General features: G+C 39.7%; 1 protein-coding gene across 2 annotated transcripts in view; it reads left to right on the plus strand.

Annotated features, from left to right (window-relative positions):
* The window catches only part of CEP120 (centrosomal protein 120), a 419,833-nt gene that overhangs the window by 352,454 nt on the left and 53,162 nt on the right, over positions 1-14,217 (plus strand). For both annotated transcript variants that reach the window (XM_029619774.1, XM_029619782.1), the window contains one exon: positions 9,099-9,197. In XM_029619774.1, coding sequence (XP_029475634.1) covers positions 9,099-9,197 — 99 coding nt within the window. The remainder of the gene's footprint in view (positions 1-9,098; positions 9,198-14,217) is intronic.

The following is a 14,217-nucleotide window of genomic DNA, read 5'->3' on the forward strand; positions in this document are numbered from 1 at the left end:
TCCTCTGAGAAGCTCTGAAGATCTGGAACTGGATAGAATGTCATGAAGCAATCCTGCAGGCGACTTATCTGCCAAGTATCTCAACATCCTAACTGATTGTCTTAGCAGAATATTTCAGCCTCACAAGTGGTTTCTGCATTAATCAGTAGCAAATAGACTATTCAACTTCTGGGATCTACCATCAGTGGACCTGTCTGCATCACAGCAAAGCATAAAACTAAATCAATTTTGCTCCATTTTACCAAGCGATCAGTCACAGGTTGTTTTTTTCCTTGACTGGGGCCAAAGCCTCATGTATTCTTTTCCAATAATTCCTCTCATACCTAAAACAGTGTAGAAAGTCCTTCAGGATCACACCCACACCTGATCCTCATAGCACTGGTGTGGCCCAGACAAGTTTGGTATGCATATCTAGACATGCTTTCAGCAGCCCTCCCATATCTCTGGGATTAGACCCTGCTCATCTAACTCAAGATGACAGGGTGCACTTTCTTCCCAACCTTTCAGCCCTCAGCCTCACAGCTTGGATGTTGAACACTCAGTAACAATAAAAAAGATTCAGCTCAATGAAAAGGAGTATTTGAAGCTCTGGGAATACCTCATATAGGGCCACTGAAGGCTACAAGCTAGTGCATACAGCTCTAGAAGATGCTAGGGCTTTTTAATTATTGGAATCCCAGAGTTGATGATTCTTAGAAAAGCTATCATATAGGTGAGAACAAGCAGTCCACTATATAGATTGTGTATTACCAGTTCTGTAGAGTTCAATTCTGAAGCTGCCGGTGTGTTATAGCTTAGAACTTCTTATGCATACTGCATGTTGTCCGACATTGCAATGTTTCGGGTAGTCCTTCTTCAGGGAAACCGAATGGTTAGATGCCGGCGGATGCAACTAGTAAGCAACCTAAAGTTGGAAAAATGTAAACAAACAGTCCTTTTGAAGATGAAAACATCTTTAACCGATGGCAGAAGAATTATATATCAGGACACCTACTTGTTGTATAGCGGTCAATGCGATGAGACCTTTAAATATGCTGAAACAATGAAAAGAATTCAACTTCTTGAACGTGGAATTCCCACGCACTCCAGTTATTTATGGGGTACCAAAAGTACATAAAACTTTATACAGTCCACCCTGTAGGCCGATAATATCGGCCAATGGCTCCATTCTGGAACCATTAGCTAAATTTCTAGACATATTCCTACAACCAGTGGTTCGACAGGCTGCTTCCTACATACAGGATACATCCGACATGTTGCAGAAACTGGCTCACATGGAACCCATTCCTCCAGAAGCATTTCTAGTTAGTCTCAACATAGAAGCTCTCTACCCCAATATACCACAAAAGGAGGCATTGGACCTCATCACTGAAATCTTATCAGAAAGACAGCATCCACAACACATTCCATCAGAATTTTTATTGGCATTAACAGAATTGGTACTTTTCAATAATTTTTTTGCATTCGAACAACAATTTTTCCTACAAGTCCATGGAGTCATGATGGGGTCCCCAGTTGCCCCTGATATAGCTAACTTATTTGTGTCCAAATTTGAAGAAACTATAGTTTATCCATCACAGTTTTTTGCACACATACGACAATGGTCACAATATATTGACGACATTTTCTTTATCTGGACTGGCACCGAAGACAGCTTGTTCCAATTTCATAATTGGCTTAATCCCATCCTAACTTGAAGTTTACATTATCGCATCATCAAGATCAACTAGCGTTCTTAGACATCCTCATTAAATAAAAATCTACAGGGATTCAAACTACATTATATCGTAAAACTACAGATAGAAATAATTTTCTCAGATTTGAGAGCCATCATCCGCAACGATTTAAAGAAGGCCTTCCAGTTGGACAATTCTTTCGAATTCGCAGAATATGTTCAGAACAAGAGGAGTTCATAGATCAAGCCATCAAGTTAGGCAACATGTTCCAAGAAAGAGGCTACCCTAACTATACCATTAAAAGAACCTTTAAAAGAGCTAGATTCTCTGATCGAGATCAATTGCTACAATACCATAATAAACCACCATCACCCAACCTCATTTGCATTTTGCCCCATACAGTATCTACGCAACACATTAAAAACATTATCCAAAGAAATTGGCATGTCCTCAGTCCACATTCCATCTTTCAATCACCTCCTATGTTTGCTTACTCCAGAGGAACCAACATCAAGCAACATATTGTGAGGGCATCCCCACAGCCCAAATTGATTGCCAGCACAGAAGGTCAAACCCAATGTGGGAGATGCATTTTTTGTGCACAAGCACTCACAGGCATTGAGTGGACGGACCCTAGAAGTGGTTTGAAAATATATAGAAAACAAAGGGTCGATTGCAACACAACACATGTTGTATATGGTCTGTCATGCCCCTGCTCGTTGATATATATTGGCCGGACTAAATGGCGTATTCGCATCCGTTTAAGTGAACATAAAAACTGTATTAACATACAATAAGGACATCAAGGCGCCCACAGTTCAACATTGCATCAATCTTAACCACTCTTTTGAAGATTTTAAGTGGTTTATTCTGGAATATGTCCCCCACCTGTGGCGGGGTGGAGATAGGCAATCTACACTCAATTAAAGGAGAATCAATGGATCTTTCGCCTTCAATGTATGGAACAGACAGGTTTGAATAAGAAAACTGAATGGTTCTCCTTAATTTAACTTATCCCACAAACTGCTTTTGTCATGATTTGGTTTCCGCGCTAGCATCGTTTTGTAAGCAAAATGAGGCTTCCCCGATTTAAACAATATGGCCGCCCTATGACGCGTTTGTCCTTTTTTGGACATTTTGACGTCTTCTCTGCTCATCTGTTCACTGGGATCAGCGGACAATATGACTACTTGATGACGTACTAATCCATTTAAGGGTAGATAGGCTTCCCCAGCCTTTTTCAAAATGGCTGCTGCATGACGTACATGTCCTTTTTTGGACATACTGACGTCATATCTGCCCATCAATCTTCGGAATTGGCGGCCTCCAGCAGCCTTTAAATGTCAGTGTCCTTCTTTTGATCGCTATCAATGACAGACCCGGGGTATGCAGTAGGATCGCACTGCATGCGTAAGTTTTTTTTTTTCGGTTTTCAAAGCTCCATCCTTTAAAACTGTGTGCCTCAATGCTGTATAAATATTAATCGTTTTCATGCCTACCTTGTTTCAACATTTTTAAAGGTCTCATCGCATTGACTTATTGACCGCTTTATAACAACAAGTAAGTGTCCTGATATATAATTCTTCCCGCCGTTGGTTAAAGATGTTTTTATCTTCAAAAGGACTGTTTGTTTATATTTTTCCGACTTTAGGTTGCTTACCAGTTGCACCCGCCAGTTGCATCTAACCATTCAGTTTCCCTGAAGGACTACCCGAATCATTGCAATGTCTTTTTTTTTTAATTTTCTCTTTATTAACTTTTATCAATTATCACAAGCATTAATACATGCCATAAAATCCAGATAGTACTTTACAATAAGGCAATAAAAAAATTTTTTTTAACAGGAAACATACATTCAAAAAATCCCATTATTCAAATATTATCCTTAAAGTTTCACTGTATCTATATTTTCCAAGTAATTTCTACTTATTACTATCTGAATATACCATGCAAATTGAGAGAGCAAAAATGTAACATTAATGGAGCAGAAAAAGGAAATTTCTTCTCAAAAGAGAGTGGTGGGTTTGTTTAAACTATTCCAGTACTACTAAAAGAAGCTGGTTGAGATTCACTTCTTGAATTTAGGAAAGTCTCTAACTGGTCTGGCTCCATAAACACATACCTATTGTTTCCAATACTCAAAGAACATTTACAGGGAAATTTAATCATTATTTTGGCACCCAGTTGCCGTGCTCTAGGACATAATGAAAGAAATTTTTTCCTTCGCATTTGCGTTGATTTTGTAATATCTGGGAAAACCCAGATTTTCCCTCCTAAATAGAGCTTGCTTCTATTTCTGTAAAATGATTTTAAGATCATGTCTCTTTCCTCAGGAATTGCAAATTTTGTTAGTAATATTCCTCTTTCCTCAATTTGCTCTTCTTGAGTTGTCTCAAGAAATCCCGTCAAATCTTCCAATGGTGAAGAAGTCTCTGGGGGCCTATTCCGATCTTCAGTGGCCTCTGTTCGTCCACCATTTTCTTTTTTCAAGGCCCAGTTATAAAATAGGCCTTTTGAATTTTTGGTAAATCTCCACTGGCAATTGACAATGAATCCTGAAAAAAATTTTTAGCTGCTCTTTAGGTGAGACTAGTTTGCATTTAGGAAGATTAATTAATCTAAGATTGTTATATCTAAAGTTGTTTTCCAATAGTTCCATTCTTTTCTCAAGTCTAGAGTCTCCTTGAATTAAGTCTGCTTGGATCTTCTGAATTATATGTATTTGTTGGTCCATTTCTTGTATTTTTGTTGTATTGGATAACACAATAGGATTAACTACATTGAACTGGTCTTGAAAGGCTTTTACCATCATCGTAAGTGACACAATTGTTTTTTCCAAAGTAGCTATCCCAGTCCAGAGTTAGTCTAACATTACATTTTCAGGCTTGTTTATGAGCTTAGACTCTATAGAGATTACCGGTATATCCTACGATGTTTGTCTCAGTCCTTCCAGATCTGTTTGTCTCCTTCCAGCGGCAGTGTTTCCCAGCAGAATACTGCCTGCACTACTCGCTGTTCCGATGTTTAATTCTCTCAGGGCTGCCAAGGTCCTCTCCCCCTGAGAGTGCCCAATTGCGCCTGCTGGAAATCCCGCCTCAAACGTTTCCTCCATTTGCTGCTTCTCCGGCAGCAAGGAGTCCACCGGTTCCAGCGAGTCTCCGTGGGCAGGATAGGAAGGGGTAGCTGGAGCGCCGGGGCTCAGAGATGGTTCGTCGATTGACATGGAAGCCCGCTCCAACTCCCGTGCCACAGCCGTCTCTCCCGGCAAAATCCCCACCGCGCCGAAGAATTCCTGTATCCTCATCTGAACTGGGGTAGGTCCAAGGGGGGTTGAGGCTCCCTCCCTTATCTTCCCCTTTCTTTTCGTATGTGGCATTGTTCAAAGCAAGAAAAAACACCACGCGTTCAGGAGCTCAATTCGATGCGTCTTCTCTCTAGGACGCCATCTTGCTCTCCTGAAACATTGCAATGTCTGACAACATGCAGTATGCATAAGAGGTTCTATGTTATAACACACCAGCAGCTTCAGAATTGAATTCTACAGAACTGGTAATACACAATCTATATAGTTGATTGCTTGTTCTCACGTATATGATAGATTTTCTAAGAATCATCAACTCTGGGATTCCAATGATTAAAAAGCCCTAGCGCCTTCTAGAGCTGTATGAACATAAGAACATAAGAAAATGCCATACTGGGTCAGACCAAGGGTCCATCAAGCCCAGCATCCTGTTTCCAACAGTGGCCAATCCAGGCCATAACAACCTGGCAAGTACCCAAAAACTAAGTCTATTCCATATTACCGTTGCTAGTAATAGCAGTGGCTATTTTCTAAGTCATCTTAATTAATAGCAGATAATGGACTTCTCCTCCAAGAACTTATCCAATCCTTTTTTAAACACAGCTACACTAACTTCACCAACCACATCCTCTGGCAACAAATTCCAGAGTTTAATTGTGCGTTGAGTAAAAAAGAACTTTCTCCGATTAGTTTTAAATGTGCCCCATGCTAACTTCATGGAGTGCCCCCTAGTCTTTCTATTATCCGAAAGAGTAAATAACCGATTCACATCTACCCGTTCTAGACCTCTCATGATTTTAAACACCTCTATCATATCCCCCCTCAGCCGTCTCTTCTCCAAGCTGAAAAGTCCTAACCTAGCTTGTAGCCCTCAGCGGCCCTATATGAGGAATTCCCAGAGCTTCAACAAACACTCCTTTTCATTGAGCTGGATCTTTTTTATTGTTGATATCTAGTACTTCTAAGCCAACACCTGGATTGTTTATATTGGAACACTCAGTAACAGCAAATCTTCACCTACCATTCGAGATTGAATACATATTGGTTTTGTTCAAAAAGCTCTAAACCAGGGAAAACTACACCTTCAAATAGAAAAAGTTCTCCATCTGGAGTCATCAACATTACTCTGTCCCCTTGTCATGTGAATCTTCACAGCTTTTAAAATACTTGCTTTGTCTCTCTAACTCTGGCCTTATCACTGCCATAGTGAGGGTACATATAAGCGCCATGGCTGCTTTCCACACCTAGTTGGATAGCAAACTAATCTCCCTGAATCTGATCATATCTTGTTTCATGAATGGTCAAACCCCTGATACAGAAACTTTCTGTTTCATGATATCTAAATGTGGCTCTTTCTCAGTTGATTGTCTTTTTAAACCTTGGCGAGAAGAGCCATCAAACTCCAAGCTCTCATTCACTACTCTCCATTTCTGCAGTTCTATCACCACAGAGTGGTTCTCAGAACCCACCTGAAGTTCCTACCAAAAGCAGTTTCAGCTTTCCATATCAATCAATTTGTTGTTCTACCTACTTTCTTTTGAAGGCCCCATATGCATGAGAGTGAGAAAGTCCTTTATACTTTAGACTGGAAGCAGGCTTTGGCATATTACAAAAGATGCACGCAATCTCATCGTCAAACTAACCGGCTTTTCGTCTCATAGGACCCAAACCACCTAAGAATAGCAGTTGCCAAGTGGACTTTATCCTAAGTCATGGCATCCTTCACTGCTATGACTTAGGACTTCAATAGGCAGATTGTTGAGGTTCAAGAAGTAAGAGCATGGATTCCTCTATTGCTCATCTTCAAGAAGAACCCATCTGCAAAGCTGTGATGTGGTCTGCATTCCACACATTTATGTCAGATTACTGTCTTGATAACATCTCAATATCTGACAATAGGTTTGAAACAAGCAGTTCTGTGAAATCTATTCTCGCTGTAGTACACGCTCCATAGTGGAGCTAGGATTGCTTAATAAATAGTCACTCAGCTGCTACCCTCAACTTAGGACTCCCCACATTTGATGGCTGATTCAGCCTGATTATCAACAGAAAAAGCGTGTTTGCTTACTGTAAACTTTGTTTTCAGTAGATAGCAGGATATATTAGCCATGGAATACCTGCCCACCTCTCTGGAGAGTTGACTACACAGCTACATTTAACTCTGTTACTGACTGAGGAGGCTTATGAGGCAGTGCTCACACTGGAACTCCTGCACAAGCTTAATAGAGCTCCATGCTCTACAGCTTGGAGAGACAAGTCCATTCAGTGCCGCAGGATGACATCATCAGCATGTAATGGCTAATTTATCCTGCTATTTATGGGAAATGCAGTTTATGGTAAGCAAATATGCTAAATTAGTTACCTGTAATAGGTGTGTTCTAATTGCAGCAATGCACAGAACCACACAACCCACCCGAGTCCCCTTGGAGTTGTTCTCTGCCCCTTTTTCTTCTAAGCTTTGCTAATTGATAAACCGAATGATAGCACATTTAGTATCATGCATACTGAGTTTTCCTAGAACGCTCTGGAAACATCCTCTGTGCTGGTAGGAGACAAAGTGCTGTAACCCATGTGTGACTCATTACAGTACATTCATTAGAGAACATCTTTTCAAAAATGCAATTTTGCTTTATTAAATCTTAATATGAATAGTAGGTAATATTAGAATGCATCTTTGCAGTTGGTATCATTACTCATTTGACTCATGATTCACATGGGTTGACATAAAGAACAGCAAATCCATTTGCATTGGCACAATGATTCATAAAGAAAAGAGAACCATATAGTGTAGAGACCAAAACTACCTAATATTTAATCCTGTTGCTGTACATGAGGGGCATGGATTGAATTCTAGGGAAAAGTCTTCTCAGGTGCAGATACACCTATATTCAAGGAAGCCTGAACATCCTAACTTGCAGACTATACTCAGGAGTTGTTAGCATATTGAAGACAGCAGATGTGCTGCCCTGAGAATCTTAGGACAGTGGTAATTTGTTTTACTAATTCTTATGCATGCCAGTTGTTGATGCTAACTGGAAGCTGTATTTCTGTTCTGATTTATTTTGCTGACAAGAAGCAACATATATATTTTTTTGTTCCTGTGTATTATGCTGCTTAAGAAGCTGTTTTGCTTTCGGCCTAACAGCCTCAATAAACCTCTTGAACTGCTTTCTAATATGGCCGTGCTTGGCTCTTCTTACATCACCCCCTCCCCCTGTCTACCACAGGAATGTAAACAAATTGATTTTTAATATAATTATTTTGCTTTACATTAAAAGGTTCTAAAGTTATGTTCTGTGGTGGTCTTTACCTTTTTTTTTTTTTTTTTGGAAGAATATAGAATGTGAAAAATTGCCCTATGTGTGACTTTTTTTTTTTTTTTTTAACTTTTTGTAATTATTACTGAGCAAAAATGTACTCTCTGTTTTAGGTTGCTCAAGAACTCTTACAATTCCTTTTTTCTCAAAGTGCATGGATTTTCAGCTGCACTCTTTTCAGAGCATTCTTCCAAAATCATAAAAGATGCATGCTTGAAATATGCCTGCATTGTGAACCTTGCAGTGTGATTTTTAGGATTGCCTTTCCAGTTGTTTTTGGTTTTTGGTTTTTTTTAAGATTGGATCTGTGCGCCCACCTTTTCAGGATGTCAGTACTTTACCTGATTAACATTTTTTCCAATGAATAATCAAATTGACTGAGACTTTCCCAGTAAATGGTCCTGATGTGCGCCTAATATAAAATGTATACATTCAGCCAATATGTGTAGACTGACTGGTTGGAACACTAACAGCTAAATAGATCCTGTTATAAAAAAATTTGTTGTTTTTTTTTAGTACTTTGACAGTTTTGAAAAGGGATTTATACTTGCTGTCTAAAGGTCTTAGACTAATCTGGTATGTTTTAGACAAGTTGTTAGGCAATAAAACTTAGTCTATATTTTAAACAAGAAAATGTTCATCTGCCATAATATTTATGCTAAATTACATAACGGCTTTAGATGATAATGTATGTTACACTACATAAACTCTTTTCTTAAGTCAGACGTTTTGTATATATCATCTTTCAGTGGTTATGTTTCCAGTGGTATAGTGTTCAGCTGATATTATCTCACTCCCTACTAGGTTGAACTTGAAAGAAAATTGGAATCATCTACAAAGTCAAAGCTGCACTATAAGCAACAGTGGGGACGAGCTTTAAAAGAACTTGCAAGATTAAAGCAGGTATAATATAACCATAGAATAAATGCATCATAATGTTTTTATTCTTTTTAGTCTTACTCAAATTATGAATGCCTTCCATACATATACATTTGCTCAGTATGTAAATAATTTTGTGAAATACAGTAGTAATTTGAATCTCCTCATGCTTTTCAAAAGAAGCCAGTGTGGCTGAACATTAAAAATCCTTATAAAATAAAGCAATATTTTTATTAAATTGATGTTCAGAAACTTTTTCTTTTATGCCTTTTTTCCTCTTCAAAGATACTTACTGTAGAGCTGCTCTAGCTCTGATGATTGTTTATGCAGTTTCTTATTTAAATTGGATTAGTACCATGTTAATTTTGTAGTGCCTCTGGTGCATAGCCATGGGGATGTAATCTATGCCAGCAATTTGTCATAGCAGAGCCCTCTGGAGGACCATACAAAACATTTGCTTAGTGAGGATTAGACGTTGAAAGCCTTATCTAAGATTGTTAATAAATGTTAATGACAAAACCCAGCTGGTAAGTCTTGGAAATGAGATCTAATGCTTATTGCCCACTGCCAAAAATGTTTAAGCGGAGATTTCCATTACTCAGAGGTGACCTAGTGCAGTCAGTGTTGCGACTTGCAAGAGCATAACCTAATGTCTGTGTTTAGCAAAACCCACTTTTTAAAATTCTGATTTTGTGATGAGTTATTTCCGTAATGATAAGTTTCCTTATCTTTCTGTGACTAGTATCTTCTCTGTAAGTTTTCCACAAGTTTTAGTAGGGTGTAGGAGGTATAGATAAAATGAAACACAACAGCAGTTAAATAAGTAATACTATTATAAATAGTGTATTGTGTTACCTATATTGATAGGCAATATGTATAGTTAGAATTTTAGAAACTCCACTGGCTTTATCTACATTTATGGACCCTGCTACAGAATATTAAATATTTATTGTATAAATTTTTTTTCCATCACTTCTCTGAGAATGAGTGGGTACAGAGAAGGGCCACTAGGTTTAAAAAAAAAAAAGGGGGGGGGGGGCACTTATATGCTGAAAGATTGTCCAAAAAGGATATTTTAAGAGACTCTCTAGACATCAAAGGGTCTTGCAGGGATCGCATAGGTTATCATTTTACCAAAGCAGCAATACACAAAACAGGACATTCTCTAACACCTGCGATAAGGAAAACTGTTGTGTTTAGAGTAATTTTAGAGTTACCATGCCACACGGTAACATAGCGCTTTGCATAGATAGTATCGTATGGTGCGGTAAACTTTTCACACCCCGTGATACTTCCTATTTTGCAGACAGAGAGAGAGAGCGCGCCTATCTATAAGGCCTTCATAGTAGTCAAGTATTTATATGCCAATAGGAGGGCCATCTAATAGCTCGAGGTGAAGTGTTATTGGTGGTTTAGGGGCTAGTTTTATGTTCAGACTAAAGACGTACGAACAGCACAGTATCCCACAGTGGAGATTTGATGACATTTGGAGTGAGGAAAGTCTCACAAAGATGACATGATATTGCTACTATGTTCTCTCACCCTAGCTTGATGGATCTATAACAGGGTACAATCAAGCTAGTGCGAGAGAACATAGTACAAAATTTCATCTTTCCTCACGCCAAATGACGTCAAATCTTCACCGAGGTGTACTGTGCTGTTCGTACATCTCACTATGCATGAAAACCTGGCCCCTAAACGCTAAACCACTGCAAACCACTCACCTCGAGCTATTAGCTGCCCCTCCTATAGGCTTACAAATAGGTGCATACTGTGATGGCCTCCCCAGAAGTTCTCTCTCTCTCTCTCTCTCTCTCTCTCTCTCTCTCTCTCCATTCCACTCAACTCCTTCTCCCCTTTTCCCTCCCAAGCCCAGAAATGCAATTCAAAAAACTTATCGTGAATTGCTTTACAGCCATTTTGGTCACATCGTGCCAGGAAAAAAGGTGTAGTGATTTCCGGCGTTAAAACCATGCAATAGCATATGTTATGCTATTGCACAGTGCAATATTGCCCCTCATTTTCATAACTCCCGCCCAAACTCCTCCCTAATCCCGCCCCTTCCCAAAATTTGCATTTGCGCCGTGTGCTACTGCTATTATCGCATGCGTTATGGCATTAACGCATTTTGATGAATGACCCTGTTTGTCATTTCCAAAATAAATTGGTCAAGCTTGTAGCAGAAAAAAATATATTGCCCTATTTATATTAGCTTATGCCTTTTCATTGGTAGCTCAAAGCGAGTTACGTTTAGGTACAAAACTATTTTCCCTCTCCCCTGAGGGTGTACAATCTAAGAAGATCACCTATTAAGCCAAGGTAGTTTCCCTCGAGGGGGAAATTACCTTGGGATTTACTAAGCTGCAGTATCGAGTACTGTTGCTTGGTAAACCAGGCAGTATTTTCTCCCTGTGGTAAAATAGTATGGGGAAAAATACCGTGGATTAGTATCCGCTTAAAATTGCTGTGCGATGGCAGCTCTATAGCCTATGGTTGCTTACTCCATAAAGGGCCCTAGCACCCCAAACCCCCAGGGGTCTTTCAAGACCCCTGCCCCATCCATCCTTTCTGCTGCCCAATGAAGCAGCAGAAGTAAAAATAAATGATGATAAAATAGAGCCAGGTCACATCCCTTTCCCAAGCCCCTCCCCCTTGTTTAAAAACCCCCCAGCCAACATAGCCCAACACTGGTCCTTACCGGAACCTTCCATGTGGCCCAGTGTGGATCTAGATTGCCCCCTATGGCTCTAAGCATAGTGCCACCATTTTTCAAAATGGTAAGACCTCAGTTGGCTGGAACCAGTTTGAAAAATGGTGGCACAAGGCTCACCGCCATAGGTGATCTGGGCCACCAAGGATGTGGGTGGGGGAGGGTTTTGTTACAAAGGGAGGGCTTCATGGAGGAGTGAGGCCTGGCTTCAGACTTTTATCTTTAACATTTGACTTCTTTTTTTTTTTTTTTTTTTTAACTTCTGCCACCTAGTTGGTTGGTGGAAAAGGGATGGGACAGGAGGTCTCAGGTATACTGAGGGGTAAATTCGGGTCACCAGGGTCCTTTAAGGCATGGACTTGATGCTGTGGTGTCCCAGTCCTCTTAGGAAATGTTAGCTACAACTCCTGAGTTATAGCTAACTTTCCAGAAAATAACATGACTTTTCAGACAAGCCATGTTTAATTTGCATGATTTTGACAAGCCATGCATGCAGAAGCAGCTCAATACAATACTTGCATTATTGGGGTATAACGCTTGCATGGCTAAATCATTTAGGTTGTGGTAAACTAATGTAGCTAGGTAAATATACCCCTAAGCTTGTATTTGTATATATTGGTTGGTATGACTATAACTACACTTTAGGGAAAGTGCTACTCCTGTAGCTTTGAGTCGATCACTTTATTTGGTGTCAGGAAGGATTTATTTAATTTTTGCAGAATTGATGACCACAGAGTGTTTTCTGCCTTTTCCAGAATTATCTTGTAGAGTAAACTGTTACGCAATGAAGAGATTGGATTTGATGGATCTATGGCCGCCTTTCATCCTAACCAACTGTCTGTAACAATCTGGGCTAGTCACTGTATTTAGACATTCACAAAATCTTTTAGCTACTTAGAAATATGTTGCAAACAGAAGGTTATACTCAGGTTCTTTCATTGCAGCTCAGTTTTGGCTTTGGTAATCTTTAAATATGCTATATTTTCCCCTTCATGATTTTCTTCTACTTTAATAGCCCTCCTTCCAGACAGTTGCCCATGCAACTCATTCCCTTACTGGCTGAAAACTATGGAGAAAATCTTCTGTTCTGAACCCCTCAGTGCAGCTCTTTTATAAGCAATGGTCATTTATGTACTAAAAGCCACCTTCCCTGCCTCGTGGAGACCAAACACATCACCTCCATGGTACGCTGGCCCCACTGTTCAAGAGAGACAAACCCAAGACATCTTCACTTCAGTGCTACAGCCATCCCATGAATTTGGTCTATCATCACTTTGCCTCTATATCAATCTATGGTACAACTGCACCTTCAGTATTGTGTGCAGTACTGGTTTCCCCATCTTATCTAGGATGAATAGACAGGTAAACCGAAAATATAAGCACATTTTTATTACTTAGATGCTCTAATATTTAAACATGTGACTTGGGTGGATTTTGGTGTTTACTTCAGATATTCTGCATTAACTTTGTCCTTTTGTTATGGAGTTAAGGCTGACAAACTAAGGGGGTAATTTATCAAAGTGCGAAAACTCTAACGCTTGCGAAAATGCCATAACGCATAGTGTGATGCAAATTAGGAAAAGGGGAGGAGTTTGGAGCAGGATTTGTGTCCAAGTGGGCTGGCTTCGTAATTTATGAAGCCATATTGCACAACTTTAATGTGGATTTTAACTACCCCTTTTTCATTTGCGTTAAGCCATGCAATATGGCTTTATCGCGCTTTGTGATGTTTTTGTAAATACCATTTTTTAGTATTTTAAGCTGCTGGAGAGCCAGCCTAGCTATCAGGGCCCTCATATGAGAGAGAGAGAGTCGGAGAGAGTATGAGGTAGGTATAAATACCTACCTCATACTAGGTAGGTATAAATACCTACCTCATACTAGGTAGGTATTTATACTTCTATATGAGGCCCACCTAGCTACTCGAGGTGAGATTTAGGTATTAGTGTAGGGGTTAGGGGCCACTTTGACATTCAGAGTGCGACGTACGAACAGAACAGTGCACTCTTGTGAAGATTTTATGACCTTCGGCGTGAGGAAACTCACACAAAGATGAGATTTGTGCTATGTTCTCTCAACCTAGCTTGATGTTACCCAGGTATAGAGTCCATCAAGTTAGGTTGAGAGAACAATTCTGGCACTTATCGCAAAGTGCGAAAAAGTTATCACAGTTTGCGCTAATACCTATGCGAAGCGCTAAGAGAGCGCACTTTGCGATAAACAGCCTTTTACCATAAAACACGCCCCTTTTCCTATCACATGCGATATTTAGTGCATTTTGATAAATCCAGACCTAAAGGACTATTTGCTAAGCATTTTTCCCAAAGGCATATA

The sequence above is a fragment of the Rhinatrema bivittatum genome, chromosome 1, assembly GCF_901001135.1.
Source record: "Rhinatrema bivittatum chromosome 1, aRhiBiv1.1, whole genome shotgun sequence".
Lineage (NCBI taxonomy): Eukaryota > Metazoa > Chordata > Amphibia > Gymnophiona > Rhinatrematidae > Rhinatrema > Rhinatrema bivittatum.